The 18,605-nt window shown below is 45.6% G+C and overlaps 1 protein-coding gene across 1 annotated transcript in view; it reads left to right on the top strand.

The window, feature by feature from the left end:
• Window positions 1-18,605, top strand: part of PARM1 (prostate androgen-regulated mucin-like protein 1) — a 100,799-nt gene that overhangs the window by 63,036 nt on the left and 19,158 nt on the right. Inside the window, exon 2 of the mRNA XM_060148018.1 lies at window positions 1,546-2,241. Within this exon, the coding sequence (XP_060004001.1) occupies window positions 1,546-2,241 (696 nt within the window). The remainder of the gene's footprint in view (window positions 1-1,545; window positions 2,242-18,605) is intronic.

The following is an 18,605-nucleotide window of genomic DNA, read 5'->3' as shown; positions in this document are numbered from 1 at the left end:
AAGGTTTTGGTCAGTTAATCTGATTTGCCACTTTAAAATATTATACTGGCTGCCATGTGAAAAGTAGACTGAAAGGAAGAAATCTGGAAGCTAGAAGACCAATTAAGAGACTGTGCCAGGGCTTCCCTGGTGGCGCAGTGGTTGAGAGTCTGCCTGCCGATGCCGCGGACATGGGTTCGTGCCCCGGTCCGGGAAGATCCTACATGCCGCGGAGCGGCTGGGCCCATGAGCCATGGCCGCTGAGCCTGCGCGTCCGGAGCCTGTGCTCCGCAACGGGAGAGGCCACAACAGTGAGAGGCCCATGTACCAAAAAAAAAAAAAAAAAAAAAAACAGACTGTGGCAGTTGTCTAGACAAGTGACTGGTGGCTCAGGTGATGTTGAGATAATAAGGGAGGTGATGAGCAGAGATTGGATTGGGATATCTTTTTAAGGTAGAGTCATCATGATTTGCTGATGGATTGGATGGAAGAGGGGCAGTGAGGGAAAGAGATGCATTAAGGATGATATCTGGGTTTTCAACTGAGTAACTGATAGGTCTCGCCATCCACTGAGATGGAAATGACTAGAGGAAAAGCTAGTTGGGGAATGGTAAGGGGTGTGGAGAGGCAATCAAAAGATGTGTTACATAAAAAGTGAAATCATAAACTCAGGGTCTAGCAGAGTGCTAGTACATAGAAGCCATTTATTAAATACTTGAATGAATGAATGAATAAATGAATGAATGAAACTGAATGGGTAAATGGAGGTAGGGAGGAATGAAGAAAGGAAACTAACTCTAAATTTTACAAAATATGAAAGAGAATATTTGGCGAAATGACATGATGGTAAAGACACCAGGCTAGAATTTGGGAGAACTAGGTTCGAGTCTAAGAAAATATTTCCAAACTTCAGATTCCTTCTTCCTGTCAGCTTTTAATCTGGGACCTCCCCCTTTACTCCTCCACAGGAAATGTGCTCACAGCTTTATTCACCCCGGTGGACAAGCCCATAACCCTTGCATCCCTGTACAAGGTTGCGGAGCTCACAACCCTAACAGGGAGCAGCCAATCAGTGAGCTCCTACGGCAGGGAACAGCCAATCAATGAGCTCCTCTGACAGGGACGAGCCAATCAGTGAGTGGTTGGCTTTGCACTCACCAACCATGCCTTTTCCCCACACCCATCACACAGGCTGGGCATCCCCGCAAGCATTGTGCAACAGCTCCCTCGACTGTCCAGACCAATTCTCATAAAATCAATTCCGCAGAGTGTCTCGGTTTTTAAGGGCCTGGCTTTCAGCAAGCAGAAGACAAGGTTAGTTCATGCTGTGTACTGGCTGGACTTGTGTTGACCGATCCACTAATTGCTCCTGCAGAGCCTTCAGGCTGGTTCCTACTGATAGTCACCAAGGGAGGAGAGAGCAACAGTGGGAAGAAACTATTTTTAAAGTCACCTTCACAGTTACAGAGGCACAATGTAAAATGAGAAAGACGTGAAAATACTGTAAAACGGCCTCGCGGCGCAGGTTTTCACACATTAACCACCTTTGTACTGGCTCTTCTACAGGACTGAGGCTACAGAGCGCGTCTGAATCAGCCGTCTCGCCTGTTTCTCTTCCGGCAAAGAGCAGCCCACCAACGGCCTTCTCTCCGCAAAGCCCTCCCGCCTCCCCTACCGGTGGAACACCCAGCAACTCGGTCCTCCCAGATACAGCATCGGCCCGGACATCTCCATCCGCCAAGAACGTCTCCACAGAGCCCAGAGAAGAGGAACCCACCAGCCCAGCCTCCAACTGGGAGGGCACAGACACAGACGCCTCACCAACAAGCGGTGGGGTCCACTTAACACCTACGCTCGAGGAACACACTTCAGACACTCCCGAGGCCGGGGTGGCAGCTACAGGGTCGCAGCCTCCCGTTGAGTCTCCCGCACTCACCTCCCCTCAAGCGCCAGCCTCATCACCTTCACCCCCATCAACCTCACCACCAGAGGAGGTTCCCTCTGCCCCTGTGAGCACCAACCGTAACTCCGCTGAGGCCAGCACCAAGCCCACAGGAGCTCTAACCACATCAGAGCCCCCAGCGGAGGAGCACATCTCTGGCCACGTGGCCACTTCACGTGCCCCCGCCGAGCCAGTGCCCACCGAGACCACGGCCCAAGCAACTGTGCCCCCCAGAGTGACCTGTATGCTGATAGACACGGAGACCACCACTGCCCCCCCGGGGGTGATCATGCAGGAAGTGGAGCATGCGCTAAGTTCAGGTGAGTCTCTGGCTAGAACACGTGGCCTTGATGACACTGAGGTGCTAAGAATGCCGTTCAGTTGACCCAACACAATGGATTAAGTTTGAATGTTGGAGTGCAACACCTAGCTGAATTATAATTCCTAAGAATTTCCACAAGTGCAAACTTTACTTTTAGTCTCTTAATGATTTCCCCATGATAGTTCATTAATTGTGGCCAATCTTTATAATTTGTCTTCACGTACGTCTTCATCTATGTAAACCAATGAGACTGGTTAAGCAAAGGCTTTGGGTTGAGCTTCCTAGGTTTCAGTTCTGGCTCCCGACCTTGGGCAAATTACTTCATCAGGGTGCCCTTATTTTTCCTCATCTGTAAAAGAGGGATAAAGAAAGCTGTATCCTACATGGTTCTTGTGGAGATGAAATGAAATGACATATAAAGTGCCTAGAATAGTTCCCGGCAGAGAGTAAGGACTCAGGAAATATCAGTTGTTATTATGATTTTGCTCGATGTATTAATGCAGTGTTTACCTCATGGAAACAGTCAAAGAAAGTAGGGTGGGGGGTGGAGAGAATGTGCTTATTCTTTAGAGTCACTGATCTATTTCATGGGAAAGACAACAACTTTTGTGGAATGTCACGTTTGTTTTTATTCTCCCAGCAGCCCTGTAAAGTTAGGATTATTTTTATCTTGATTTTGCAGTCTTGGAAATTATGATAGAGAGAGATTTAGGGTCTTTTCTGAGGTCACATGCATCTGACATTGAGGTGAAGTCTGGAAACTTCAGGGCATTGGGCAGGAAAAGGCCTTAGTAGGGACATTTGGCCTCTTGATTAAGAAACAGTGAGGTGAGAGCAGCCAGCAGATGAAGGGGAAAATGGAGCGTTAGGCCCTCGCCTGAGTCATCTTGCCAGGGGCCACGGACTCAGAGGGGAGTATTTGGGACTGAGCCACACAGCACCAGCTGGGGTCAAAGAAATGGCTGTGACCGAGGAGAAATTAACATCTTTTAACAAATAACTGATAAACAACCATTACGAATGGAAACTCTGGTACACAGTGGAGGTGGGGAGAAACAGAGCTCAGATTAACAAGACATAACTCCTCGTGGAAGAGCTCACAGTTTACTAAGGGACAAGGTCCCAAAGAATTGCAAATTCTTATTTCAAAGGCCCAGTATCAGTGAGAGTCCCAACAAGAGAGAGAGATGCAATCAAACTGGGCTAAAGGAATGAATTACAAAGGTACAGCTGGTGGTGTATAAGAAAACCACAGGGCATCATAATTGCAGAGCTGTCATGAGTCAGACCTAGGAGGAGAGAATAGTAACCAGAACCCAGAAGGAGGGTCTTGTAGAATAGACCACCCTGGGAGGAGTCGGGACTCTTGGGGGAGGGGCACAACGAACTCAAGGTTAACCTCTGGGAGTGAAGGGAATCTATACTCTGCCCTCGCTCTCCCCCCCTACTCTGATCTGCAGCCAGAAGCCAAGGACAAGGAAGCCTATTGTGGTGCATACAGTTCAGCCTCCTGGAGGGCAAGTCAGAGAGCAAAGTGGAGAAAGGTGGAGAGTGGATCTGCAGAGGCAAAAGGAGGGAATCCGGCACTCGCAGTCCAAGCATAGCTTCCTCTGCGTAGCCCCGTCCCCCTTAGCGCCCTGTTTGTACCTCCGGCCAGTACTCAGCACGCTGTGTTTAGATGTGTGCTTTCTGTCCTTACTTTCTGCCACATCCCCACTTTCTGTCTGATACTTTCCATGCTGCCAGCATGCAGGGAATATCTCAAGAATGGACTCGGTACCTGAAGGAGAGTGGGTGTTGACTTAGGGTCCTCAGGTCTGTCCCTAACAAAGGTGTCATCCAAGAACAGGCTTGAGGCAGTGGCCCCATCTCTTCCCTCTCCTCGTTCAGACCTCACCCACCACCTGCACTACTTTCTCAGTTTTCTAACTGGTTTCCCTTCCTCCACCCTCTGCCCCCTCCAGGATACCGTAGACATGGTGGATTAATATACTGAGCACAAATTCTGAGCTTGGCATGCAAGAGACCCCCTAATGTGGTGTAACCTACTACTTTTTCCAAGTCCCTCAGTTTCATGGGCTAGATTATCCAAGGCAGCCCTGTTCCACTGTTCTGGCTTGTGTTTTCCACCATGTGTCTTGATTTCCTCAACTCAAAGCCAGCAGGGATAAGAGACACAAAATTAGTGACAGAGCTGGGTCATGGACCAGAACTTTATAGTTCTAGGGAATATGGCCCCCAGTAAGAACTCCAGGGTAAATGAATGAAGGAAAGATTGATTGACTTGAGAGGAAGGTGTGACAGGTCAGAGGGAGATCACTGAACGTGGCCAGTGTACATTTCATAGACCCAAGGGGATTCATCCCTTATGATCTATTAAATCGAAGAATATTTATTGTGCATCCACCAGGACCCGGTGCTTGATGCAAAGAAGTATTAATAAGCCTAAGACCTGTCCTCTGAGATGTTAGAGTTTGAGTAAAAAGAAAGGACACAAGTAACTCTTAACACCACTCAGTTTCTGATCTGAGAATGAACCAGGGTGGGTGGGAGGATCTTTGAGCAGATGTGATACAAGCGATTCATTTCAAGGGTGAAGAAACTGCGTCCCAGAAGTTTGGAGTGACTCACCCAAGGTTACACCGCCCAGTGGTGTAACCCACGCCCAGAGCCCAAATCCTTTAAACCACCATTGGGTCTTCTTTAAGCAGCGGCATTGCCGCACTGCTCCACCATCAGCCCAGCAGACTAGGCAGCACCCTGTGACACTGTGCTCACAGGTGACTATCTGCAGATGTTTTTGTTTTAGAGACTCTTGTGCTGCCTTCATAGTGGCAGTAATCATACTGCACTTTTGTTGAGCATATTGTCTTCTTCTGTATGAGTTCACATAGCATATTTCTATAATCCAAGGACTTGTCCATTCAACAAGTATCCAGACATAGTCACCAATAAATAATTCAGAAACAAGGTAAATGTTATGGGAGTTAGATTTGACTGGTGGGATTAGGGAAGGTTTCATGATAGAGGGAGCACATGAACTGAGTTGTAGGAGATGAAGGGAATTGCAGCCCGAGGAGAAGACAGGGCAGGCACCTGTGTGCTGCACATACCTGGGTGCAGAATCCAGCCGGCAGTTGCAAGCACGGAAATTGCTCTGGTCGGGGTATCTGGTACCCTCCACGCTGCCAGCTCTGAGGGTTAATTCTTAGTCCTGGCATACCCGACCTAGCAGCAGCATTTGACACGGATGGTCACTGCCCTCATTTTGAAGCACTGTTTCCACTTGACCTCCAGGACAGTCTCTCTTGGTTCATCACACTGCTCCTTCTCCGTGTCTGTCGCCTTACTTCACCCCCTCACCTTCCTACACTGGAGCACCCCAGGGCCAACACTGTCTTCCTCTCCCCCAGCTCTCCACACGCACGCTCTCCTCTTCTCCCCACACTCACTCCTGAGATGACCTCATCACATCTCGTGACTTAAACCAAACGTAAAATAGATAACTAGTGGGAAGCAGCCGCATAGCACAGGGAGATCAGCTCGGTGCTTTGTGACCACCTAGAGGGGTGGGTTAGGGAGGGTGGGAGGGAGGGAGATGCAAGAGGGAAGAGATATGGGAACATATGTATATGTATAACTAATTCACTTTGTTATAAAGCAGAAACTAACACACCATTGTAAAGCAGTTATACTCCAATAAAGATGTAAAAAAAAATACAAAATAAATTTTAAAAAGAATGCCATCCACATGCTGATAGCCCGGAGATGTAAAATTCTGTCCCTGTTTTGTTTCATTGAACTAAAGACATGTCGACACCCAGCTGTCAGCTAACTCATGGTCTCCACTTGGGTGGCTCTTAGGCATTTCAGATGTCATACGGATCAGATGAATTACTGATTTCCTCACCCCTCCGTCCAGTCCTCCCTCAGAAACTGTGGGATAATCCTAGACTTCTTTCATCTCTCACATACGCTGCATCTGGTCCCTCAGAACCCAGTTTCCTCTCACCCCTCGGTCCTCTCTCACATGTGGGACTTTAATACCCCTGTAACTGATCTCACTACTCACCACACCCTTGCCGGAGCGACCCTTTTCAAAACCCAGGACAGATCCTGTCCCTCCTCAGCTCTAACACTCCATTCGCTTGCCCTTCTGAATCAGAGTAAGAGCTGAAGTCTGTGTCATGCCTGCAGTGCTCAGCACACTCGGAACCCGCCCTGCCTCAATGCTCTCGCCTGCTTCCACTTTCACCAGCAAACACACTGCAATCTTACGGCTTCTTGAACAGACCGCAGACACTCTTGCCCCAGGGCCTTTGCACTTACCATTCCCTCTGCCTGAAACATTTTCCTGCTGGGTCTTCAGTGGCTCGCTCCTTGTCATCAGGAAGGACTTTGTGCAGCTGTCATCTCCTCAGGAGCCTTTCCTCATACCCCTCTCTGAAACAGTAATCGCATCGCCATGGATCCCTTTATCCTGCTTTACTTTCCTTTTAATCACTTACCACTTGCTGACATCGTCTCATTTATTTCGTGAGTAGGTGTCTGCTTTCTGCCACTAGACTGTCAGCTCCACGAAAGCAAGGACGTTGCTCACAAACGGGAGGATGTAGGTTACATCCCCAACCCCTGAGACAGAGCCTGACACATGGTAGACTTGAAATGACACTTGTTGGATAAATGTATGAAAGAGGCAATCAGCCAGTACCAGGGAAGCTATTTAATCTCTCTGAGCCTTGGTCTTCTCACCAAAAAAATGGGATAAGGGTAGTCTCCAAATGATGGGGTTATTAAAAAGTTTAATGGAGATAAGAAACTAAATACCCCTGTAACTGATCTCACTACTCACCACACCCTCACCAGAGAGACCTGGCGAGGGTCTATGTACAGCATAGTGACTGTTGAGCTATGACTCTGTTGATGTCTGTGCTCGTTATTTTACTATTATTTACCACTGTCAACAGCAGCATCATTATTGTTATTATTTTGCTATTGTGATTGCTATTAGCATTGTTACTGTGTTTATCATAATGAAGTCTGCCCATCATCTTCAACGAACTCTTACTGAGCTCTCACTGTGAGTCAGGCATCTGGCTAGACAGTGAAGATTTGGCCATGAATGAGACAGTCGCCAGCCTTGTGGAGTTTACAGTGTCGCGTGTACCCAGCATGGCAAGTAGCCTGTGGATCCCAGGATGTGTGGAGGAAGACATTGCAGAAGAAGCCGGAAGGAAGATTTCAGGACATGTGTTAGAGGACCCTGAGTAACAGGATGAGGCAACTTACTTTACTTGACAAGCCACTGATAGTCACCAAAGGCTTTTGATCAGAGGCAGAACATGTTCAGAATTATACTTAAGAATATTCAACTGGCAGGAATCCATGTACGTAAACTGTAGGGAGTTCAGGACTGGTGACACGTAGACCGGTTTATACCTGGTTTCCGGTTGGCCGTTGTCACTGACAGACCATGTCATTTAGCTACTCTGACTTTAAGCTCTCTTCATTATAAACTGAACACAAGAGAGACAATCTTCCAGGGGTTTTGTTGTTGTTGTTGTTGGCTTATCATACCACAAAAATTGTTTATTAGAATTATCCAAGGCAGAAGGAATGAGATTCACGTTCATACGAGGCTTACTGAGAATACACGTGTTCTAAGAACTGGGCTCGTGACTGGCACAGGTAGCCCTCCATCTAGTCTTCAGAACATTCCAGCGAGGTGAACTGGATGGTGTAGCTCTGCTGTAGGTGACAAAACAGGTACAGAGAGGTTTAGTGACTTAAGTCCTCACTTGAGTGACCAGGCTAGGATTCAAATTCAGTTCTCCTGAGTGACCCGAAGTCAGGTCTTCCTTCCACTGAACCCATCCTAGCTGAATTCGTAGGAATGAAAAGTTGGGAAGGACCTACGGCCTCCAGACCTGCTGTGGACATGAGCCACATGGGATGTTGTCCAACGCCCAGGGCTGCCAGCTGGGCCTGAGGGGTGGAGCTTCCCCATGGGAGGAGAAGCAGGTGGTAGCCACCGCCATCCGAAAGCGGCTGTGCAGAAGAAACGGGTTTTCATTTTCGTTTTTCAGTTTTTGTTTTGCTTTTAAAGGAAAAGAGAGAGAGATGTGATGTGTTAAATATCGTCTGGGTTATTAAATCAGCGCTCTTCAAGGGCGGAAGCCGTGACTACAGTATGTTTGCGACATCCTGAACTGCACTGAATGGTGCTGTGTGAACGCTTAAGGGATAAACTGATACTGCACACCAAGTGATACTCGAATCGTCCCCGATTCCTACATATGCAAACTTTAAAATTGTAGTCACTCGGCTTGTTGCAGACTGGGTATTCTCTTTTGTCTATAAAATCCAAGTGGCCCCTGGTCTTATGCTGTCCTATGCTTTCCATTACAAAGAGAAGGACTCTTAATTGTGAAAATGGGTGAAGGCCTTTGAACTTTAATTTGCTAGTCTGACTCCAGATTTATTCAGTACAAACTGTGCTAATAAATACCCTGAAAGAAATGACACCAGGCAGGCACAGATATCTAATCCTCTCTGCATCCGTACCTGCAAGGGACTTTCAGCTGTCAAAACACCTCCTTATTCCAGACCAACTCTTAGGATAAATATAGATTTGAAAAATGAATTAACTCCTAGAAAAGGGGGAAGAATCATTTTTAAAGTATACCTAGAAAGATTTTAGGAGTAAAAAAAAATATATGTATTGTAAGTAATACAATAGTAAGTTAATGACCATTATATTTCGATGATCTATTCAAAATATATTAAAGGGGGAAATGAGGATTTAACAAAAAAACGTAAAAGAGCGTTAAACATTTATTGATCAGATTCTTCCAGATTGCCCAAAATATATCAGAAAGCAATAATCCTAAAAAATATTGTATCTATCCTAGACTCAGTTTTACAAATATTAAATCATGACATGCCCAGACCTGGCCTCTAACAGTGAATGGTACCAACATCTTTTAGTCCAACCCTCCTTCCTTCTCTGTGTTCTTTCCATCACCGAGAACTGTCGGTTTGAACTCTTAGTAGGTCCCAAATTCACCCACTTCTCTTCACTCTCATTCTCATGTCAAAGCTCCCATAATCCCACCACATCTCTCTTTTCCCATCATGCTGGCTCCTATCTTTGGTCCACATGGACTGCAAGGCTGACAAGAGTATGGATTATAAATCCTCCCTCACATTTTTTCTTTTGTGCCCAATTCTTTACACTTAAGCTAAACCTCTAAGCTTGCTTACAGCAAGTAAACTCCCGTAAGGAGCTCCAACTGTCAGATAATATTTCAGGTAAAAAAAATATTCTAAATTCTTGTCTCTACTACTTTTAGTTCTCCTTTGGTTTACTTTTACTGCCTAAATCTTAATCTGGTTTTAAAATATTTCCAAAATATCCTTTGAAAAATATATGGCAAGGTAATAAAATCAGCTAGTTACCATTGGTATTGTTATCTAGTAGCAATGCAACTCCATCACATACTTTGTCTCACCTTTCATTACATTTAGAGACTTTGTCTCCATGGAACACTTTCTTTTTTTCTGCTTCAAATATTTTCACTAGTCACATATGACTAAAGTGATTTTGGAAATACTTCACTGAGAAAGTGGAATTTAGCTTGTAACCACAGCTGCTGATATCATAAATGAATCTATGGCTTGTTGGCTCACTGGGAAAACTGGTTGGAATATTCCCGATTCCATATCCAGACTGAACTTACTGTAATCTTCTGACTCAGAAGAGCATGTCTTTTTGTTCAAAATAATAACAGGAAAGTGAGAACAGATCAGCACTAACCCATTGACTTCCTCAGAAAAGGTTCTAGAACTGCCCCCCTGAAGTGGGTTGAGTCAGGAGTATTGCATGAGGAGAACACATAATGGATACTAAGTTGATATTGTCCTCGGTATGCCTTGTTCTCTGGTCCTGGGAAAGAAAAATATCGGCCAGTAAGAGACAGAGTTTTACTTAACAGTATCTTGCGCTTTTATCTTCAGACCCACAGGCCTCTTCAGGGATAGAACACGGGCTCAAAATTTAAGGTGAACTTAGGTTAAAGTCATAAAATCTCAAAGTCCATGAAGTGGGCCATCAAAAACACTTTGCCATATTTCTGTTTGGTGAAATTATGGCGTCATTTCAAAGCCAGGCTCTAGGAGGGTAAGCATGTTACTTGTAGTACGAACTTCGGCATCAGACTGCCTGGTTCAGATCTCACCAATGCCATTTACTAGGTGGATGACCTGGCAAGTTTATTCATCGCTGAGTGTCACATTTTCCTCATCTGTAAAATGAGGGTAATAATCGTACTATAATTGCCTTATAGGATTCTTTTTAGAATTAAATGAGACAAGTCTATAAAGAGTCCCTTACATAGCACTAAATAAACGTTGGCTGCTCTTATTACAGTTGGGTCCCTAATTCTCAGTGTGGTTACCAGCAAGAGTTTGACTCTTCTAGACTTTGTGTTTTGTTAACTTGAAAAAATAAAATGTTTGTGACAACACTTCAAGACTCCCAAGAGGATTATTACTGTAAAGATTAGGTAATCAAGACCCATTTTAGCACCTGCCTATAACACAATACAGAAAAGGATAATCCAAAAAGTGTGAAAGAGAAAAGTAACTATGTTCACATTGGAAATAGTAGCACTTTCATGAAACTTGGAAAATCCAAAGATAAGCGTTGAAGAGTGCATACAACTAGAGATTTCTAGCTGGGAGAAAATAAATCATGGAGGAGGGAGGATACAAAAGCTGAGCTTACGGGATTTTGCCGAGGCTCCACTTGCACCTGAGGTGGGGGATTAAGACCTGGAGGTTGCCTTCTTCCCCTAACTGGCATCAAAGTTTGGAAATTATTTTCTTTCCAAAGTTTTTAACTCTAAAACCTTGGGATCCTGAGTCTGGGAGAAATTCAAGCTTGGTAAATAAAATACAGTCTCCAAAAGCAGGTTCCTACCTTGCCTAGGTGATTAATTACATGGAGGCAAAGCTAAATTAACTAATGATTCTGCAGAAATCCCCAAGTCCTTGGGCTGCAGGAATTATAGTGTCGCTGCCCTTTGTCAAGATGTTGAGACAGGTGACCTGAAACTGACTCTCTGCTCCCCAGCGAGAGTCATTTTTCCATGATAAAAAATGATAAACTTGCACACTGCAAGTTTATCATTGCAAACAGGGTTAGGACTCTGTCTTGGGCCCTAAGAAGTTCCTCCCTTCCTTCTTGCCGTGTCCTTGGAACCAAGAAAATGGCAGCATGGAAGGCCTTACGTGCCAAGGCTGATGAGCCTCAAAGGGGTCTGAGCCTTCACCTGCAGGCTAGATGAGTCTCAAAAAGGGCATATACCAATTTTTCTGGTTTATTTTCCCCTTCAGTATTGTTTTATCTGTGGTCATGTCTCATTTTCATCACTGGAATACTGGAGACATAGAGGAAATACTAAAGAGAACAACCAAAAAACCTTCTTTTTCTGTCTTCATGCAGGTAAATGGCACCTGCGATACATGATTCTCCCCTCTCTATGGGGAATTTGCAAAGGGATGACTTCAGAGTTGAGATCCCCAACTTGGCCCCTTAAGTTGAAAGTCAGAGGCTACAAAAGGCTGACTTCTCAGCCTACACATACCTCCTCCTTCCCACTGCCACACAGCTAGTTGTCCCCAACTGGAAAACCCCCAGGTTTTCAGGGTTTCCAGTATCTTTTTTTTTTTTTTTTTTTTTTTTTTTTGCGGTACAGGGGCCTCTCACTGTTGTGGCCTCTCCCGTTGCGGAGCACAGGCTCCGGACGCGCAGGCTCCGCGGCCATGGCTCACGGGCGCAGCCGCTCCGCAGCATGTGGGATCTTCCCGGACCGGGGCACAAACTCGCGTCCCCTGCATCGGCAGGCGGACTCTCAACCACTGCGCCACCAGGGAAGCCCTCCAGTATCTTTTTGATACTCTCAAGGCTAATTGCATTAAAGATACTCCGATAGCAGAGAGATGTCAGGATTTCTTTCCCTCTTTCTGATTTGACTCCTGAATAGAAATATCTTTGTCCTTCAGTCAAAGGATTTGATGACCTAACATGATACTGCTCACCCACTCACACTATAGATCAGAATTTTCACAAGAGGAGAAGGAGACTTCTCCTCATCCAGGACAAACAGTAGAGGGGATTCTCTGATCTTTTTTTTTTAATTATTCCCCAGAAATCTCTCCAACACTGTCCCTCCATCCCTCAAGAGGTCTAGGGTAGGTCTGACTCAGAGCTGAGATCCCCACTCATGTCAAGGTGTGGTTCTCTCAGCCCAGAACAGGTTATAATTCAGCCCAGGCTGAATTACATTTATTATATAAGGTAACTTTCAAAAAGTTAGGATAGGCTTATAAAGCCAGACACTTTGACTCTGCCCTGCAGGAAAGAATGAGAAGCAGAAACTGACATGAAGCATGTTTAGGGACAATCATCAGGGCTTAGTTAACATCATGGTCTTAGAAATACAGTCTCTGTTCATGTCTGCACTGCTACCCCGGGGGTTGTAAGTCAGGACAGCTGTCCCTTCTGTGCCACATTTCCCCTGTTTTGGCCTCCACCAAGAAGCAGTATTCATGAAGCTGCCACATTCCCTAAAGTAGTGACAGGTGTTGACACTGGCCCTGATGACCCCGACTCTCTGCCCTCCATTCTTCCTGGCCTCCTCCAGGGGATCTGAGGGCTGTGATCTACCCCCAATCCAGCATCTCACCCCGAGTTTCTTTGTGAAAATTTGGTTCGTGGGAGCAGTGTTCCCAAAGGTATGATTTAAGTCCCTACACAGGTAGTATGCAAGAGGATGAACCTTTTTCATTCTAATAAATCTATGTTTTTGTTTCAGTATGAATTTGAAAAAAAAACTAAAATAGCACATCAAACTCATGATTTCATAGCTATCATTGCTTAGGGTGTGGCTATATGTAGTCAGTATCTAAAGAAAAATAATTTAATTTAAAGACAGATATTAGAGCCTCCCTGGTGGCACAGTGGTTGAGAGTCCGCCTGCCGATGCAGGGGACACGGGTTCGTGCCTCGGTCTGGGAGGATCCCACATGCCGCGGAGCGGCTGGGCCCGTGAGCCATGGCCGCTGAGCCTGCGCGTCCGGAGCCTGTGCTCCACAACGGGAGAGGCCACAGCAGTGAGAGGCCCCACGTACCACAAAAAAAAAAAAAAAAAAAAAAAGACATATTAAGAAAATAATAGTATCAGTGATGTGGACATGGCAAAAATCATGAGAGTGGTATAGAGATGTTTGAATTTTGAAAACATTGTTGTGACATAGAAGATGGGGTCTTGTCTTTGTTTATTGCCTCAGCTATCAGTGCCTGAAGGCTTTTACTTGGGATAAGACAAAGAGGTAGAAAATTTTAAAGAAGGCAAACCTGGAATTCAAAGGTATCTAGTCCCAGCTCTGCCACTGATGGAGTCTGATCTCAACCAAATCTCTTAATTTCTATGTTATCATCTGTAAAATGAAGGGGTTAGAGGCAATGAACCTTCTTAATTTCCTTTCAACAGTAAAATTACATTATTCCATTGGTCATGATCAGGCTGGAAGCAAAACTTGAGCTTGAGATCCACAATCATTTCGAATACTAGGGTTGGCTCCGATCTTTTCTGGTTTCAAGTTTCTTCCCGGCTTCAGAGTTTTTATGGATAAGAGATGCCCAGAGACTGAGACCTTTGTAATGCACTTCATGATGGACAAAGCATTTTAAATACACTGTTTAATTAGTAAAAGCACTCTGAGAGGAAGCAAGCGATTCATCAAAGTTGGGCATGTAGTAAACAATAAACATCAGTTGTGTGAATGATTGAACGAATTCTCACTTTACAGGTAGAGATAGGGGCACAAATGAGGCCACAGAGGCGCAAAGGAGCAAAGCGACTTGCCCAAGACTGTTCCGCTAGTGCATGTATAAAGCCAGTCTTCACGCCAGGTCTTCCGGTCACAGAAAGTAGAGAAGCATAAGTTTGGGGAATCCAGCCTCAGAGGTTGAATCCCATTTCTGCATACTAACCAGTTGAATAGATTTTTGTTAACTGCTTTTGCTAAACTCCTAAGTGGAGATACCTACCCCGCTCTGCCTCGCTCAGTGCCTGGCACAGGGAATTGCAGTAAAGGAAGGCTGCTGAGACTTTTATGACCACGATTGTTTTTCTTAATGCTTTTATTACTGTTCTTGGCACAATACTAGAGCTGTCCCCTGAGAAATGTTGTTAAAGACTGAATTCAGCCTTTAAGGAGAGTCTGTTGATAGCATACAGATGTAGGGGTCACCCCTGTTTCGGGAAGAATTCTTACTCCCCGTGGGCTCCTTTTGGTCCGGAGAGCACTGAATGAGAGGAATGCTCCCTGACGTGACGTTGATGGGAAGCTGCTGTGTGGCCGTCAGCTTGTCAGGATGCTATAGGGAAGGGGGATGAGGGGCACTGTTTGCTATTCTTAGAAACCCAGCCTAGTTTACATTACAGGTGTCAAAGGAGAGCTGGGGTTGGGTGACCTAAACAGGTAGTTATAAAAAATTCCAGGTGGGAACGAGGCTTCATTTGTGTTGGGAAAGATTGTGATTGTAAGTGAAGTAAGGAAATTTTAAAACCATGGTAACCAGGAACTGTGCCGACTCGTGTGCCCCGTTTGGCATGGATTACAAACCTGTGCTCCCTGCATCCTTCAAGTACAGCTGATGTACCTGCAGGAGAGAGAAATGAAGAAAAAAGAAACACACACTTGCTTGGGTGAATGCAGATCTTTTATTATCTCAACAGAGATTTGTGTTTCTAGTATACTTTTTTTTTTTTTTTTTTTTTTTTTTTTTGCAGTACGCGGGCCTCTCACTGCTGGGGCCCCTCCCGCCGCGGAGCACAGGCTCCGGACGCGCAGGCTCAGCGGCCATGGCTCACGGGCCCAGCCGCTCCGCGGCATGTGGGATCTTCCCGGACCGGGGCACGAACCCGTGTCCCCTGCATCAGCAGGCGGACTCGCAACCACTGCGCCACCAGGGAAGTCCTCTAGTATACATTTTTAACTATATGCTACCCAAGTAGGTAAAATGCTTTTAGATAAAAGCAAAGCCAGTCCCCAAACCAGGGCTTCTGATGACAGGAAGTGGAAAAGTATAGATATTAGGGATCCTGCCCAAGGTTTGAATCCCAAGTCTGTCCACTGACCAATCCGGCAAACTAACTAGCTTTTGAGAAATAGTATAAACATGAGGTAAAAGATTCCAATTGTGGTCATATTTGACTAATTTTAATAAAGTTTACCTCTGCCACTGTGTGAAGAAATGATTAAGCAGTACTTTAATGATTTAAAGATTTGAGGGGATGGGGCAGCAGAGAGAAGGACTAACACGGAGACAAGCTTGGATTGTGCTAATTAAAAACAGTTCTGTATTGGGCTTCCCTGGTGGCGCAGTGGTCGAGAGTCCGCCTGCCGATGCAGGGGACACAGGTTCGTGCCCCGGTCCGGGAAGATCCCACATGCCGCGGAGCGGCTGGGCCCGTGAGCCATGGCCGCTGAGCCTGCGCATCCGGAGCCTGTGCTCCGCAACGGGAGAGGCCACAACAGTGAGAGGCCCGCGTACCGCAAAAAAAAAACAAAAAACAAAAAACAAAAACAGTTCTGTATCATATTTGCATGCAAGCTGTATGCCTTATAAAGGAGTTTTAATTTTGCATCATAACTACTTATAAAGTTCAATTTAACAAATAGCTACACTTTCAGAAGAATTAGTTATTTTTTTTTCTTTTTAATGTCCTTTATTCTTTAATTTCTTTTAACACCTTTACTGGAGTATAATTGCTTTACAATGGTGTGTTAGTTTTTCCAGTATAACAAAGTGAATCAGCTATACATATACATAGATCCCCATATCCCCTCCCTCTTGCGTCTTCCTCCCACCCTCCCTATCCCACCCCTCTAGGTGGTCACAAAGCACCCAGCTGATCTCCCTGTGCTGTGCCGCTGCTTCCCACTAGCTATCTATTTTACGTTTGGTAGTGTATATATATATATCCATGTCACTCTCTCACTTTGTCCCAGCTTACCCTTCCCCCCAACCCGTGTCCTCAAGTCCATTCTCTACATCTGTGTCTTTATTATTCCTGCCCTGTCCCTAGGTTCTTCATAACCTTTTTGTTTTTTTTAGATTCCATATACATGTGTTAGGATATGGTATTTGTTTTTCTCTTTCTGACTTACTTCACTCTGTATGACAGTCTCTAGGTCCATCCAGGTCTCTACAAATGGCCCAATTTCATTCTTTTTTATGGCTGAGTAATATTCCATTGTATAAATGTACCTCCATCTAGCTGGTTCTTGCCTAAAAATTTCATTGCTCTCTGTCCAAGTTCAGCCCATCCTCTAGAGAACATCTTCATTCCCACCTCTTCCCTACTCCGGCTTTTTTTTTTTTTTTTTTTTTTTTTTTTTTGCAGTACGCAGGCCTCTCACTGTTGTGGCCTCTCCCGTTGCGGAGCACAGGCTCCGGATGCGCAGGCTCAGCGGCCATGGCTCACGGGCCCAGCCGCTCCGCGGCATGTGGGATCTTCCCAGACCAGGGCACGAACCCGCGTCCCCTGCATCGGCAGGTGGACTCTCAACCACTGCGCCACCAGGGAAGTCCCGCAGACACATACGTTCAAAGAGGAAGAATTCCTCTGAGACAGAATGTTCCTTTCCTCTTGGTGACCTTGACTGAAGAAGCCACCACGCTCTCTGAAGTGGCCACCTGCTCCTATTTTCCGTTTCTTACCTATTCTCTAGACGGGAAAGAGGAAAGAAAAGAGTAAGAACATTGAAAAACAGTCCAGAGGTTTTGTTAAAGACTTCTCAAAATAGATCAGACACACACAAGCATACCCAGGAACTTGGTCAAAGCATTTACACGTGCATTCTAAACAAGCCTGACTGATGAATTCCCAATGAGATGTAGTTCGGAAGTCATCCACAGATAGCAGCAAGACACTCACCTTCTTTTATCATCCTGAGAACACCCCACCGTCACCACCCCTGTCCCCGGCTCTCTCAGCGCGATAACAACTTTTTTAAAGAGCCTAGGAAAGCTGTTTCTTTCGGAGGTCGTTCGGGTTCATCCTATCACATCCTAATATTCTCATTTTTGGATATGATTGGCAAGTATCCTGCCAAAGAGGTCAGATGAAACGTTTCTTTCATGTTTAAAATGGGGGGGGGGAAATCCCTCAATGAGAAGAGTCCCCAGGGGAACATTTGAGGTTTGGGAACATTGCTAAGCCCAGGAAGACAGGAGGACACCTTTAGGACAAGTGACGGGGAGGTAGTCTGGACAGGAGCAGAGTCCCTTCTAGTGTGGAGGACGTCCTGTGTCTGCGAAGGACTAGCCGAAGCGTAGTAAAGAGAGGCAGGTGTTGGGGGCGGCGGAGAGAGCCTGTAAATGATGTCATCGTTTGTTCCAGGACTGCACGGGCACAGAACAGAGTCGAAGCAGGGCAAGTGATGCCCTCCAGGGAAACCCTCTCCCTCGGGTAGTCTGACCAGGTCCAACCAGAAGCGTGGGCTTCTGGGATTTTGTGCTGGTTACTTCAAGGATATTTTCTGACTTTATTCAGACAGAGAGTCCTAAAATAACTCTCCTCCAGCTCAGTCGTCCATGGGGACTCGCAAGCACACACTGGGGCGGTTGGACCATAGCTGTAGAGTCATAGGAGTAGATGCCGAGGTAGGACCTGGAGCAGGGGTTCCACGATGGACAGGTGGAGAGGCTGCTGCTTGGGGACCTTCTTAGCACAGTGACTGGTCTCAGAAACTGCCAGTTATCTTTTTTATTTTTTTTGCGAGTATTACATTTCATCATTCAACATTAAAAAAAATAATTTAAATACCCACTATGGGCTAGAGACTGTGCCCAGTGCGGAGAGTTCAGGGAGAAGGGGGGTAAGATGCAAGATGAATATGATTAGAATCTGTCTGGGGAAGCTCAAAAATACATCACAGTGTTTAAGAGAAGCAGACACAAAGAGCTGAGAACACACAACAGCACTACAGCTTGCCTGGGGGTGTCAGGAAAGCTTCCCAGAAGGGTTGCTATTTGGTCGTCATAAAGAAAGTGTAGGAGCTGGCCAAGCTGAGAAAAGGGCCAGGGATGTCACCAGTATATGAATGATTAAACATGCAACACCTAGGATATAGTCCTGGGTTCACATGACAGCTTCATCATTTACCAGCTTATAAGACCCGAATCAAGTTCTTCAATCTCTCTGAGCCTTAACTTGCTCATCCATATAATGGGAATCCTTCTCTTCATCTCATAAAGAGAATTCAGTGAGCTGGGAGCTGTAAAGT

The sequence above is a fragment of the Lagenorhynchus albirostris genome, chromosome 4 (assembly GCF_949774975.1).
Source record: "Lagenorhynchus albirostris chromosome 4, mLagAlb1.1, whole genome shotgun sequence".
In the NCBI taxonomy this organism is placed as follows: Eukaryota; Metazoa; Chordata; class Mammalia; order Artiodactyla; family Delphinidae; genus Lagenorhynchus; species Lagenorhynchus albirostris.
Note: the sequence above shows the minus strand (reverse complement) of the source record. Positions and strands in the feature narration are given on the sequence as shown.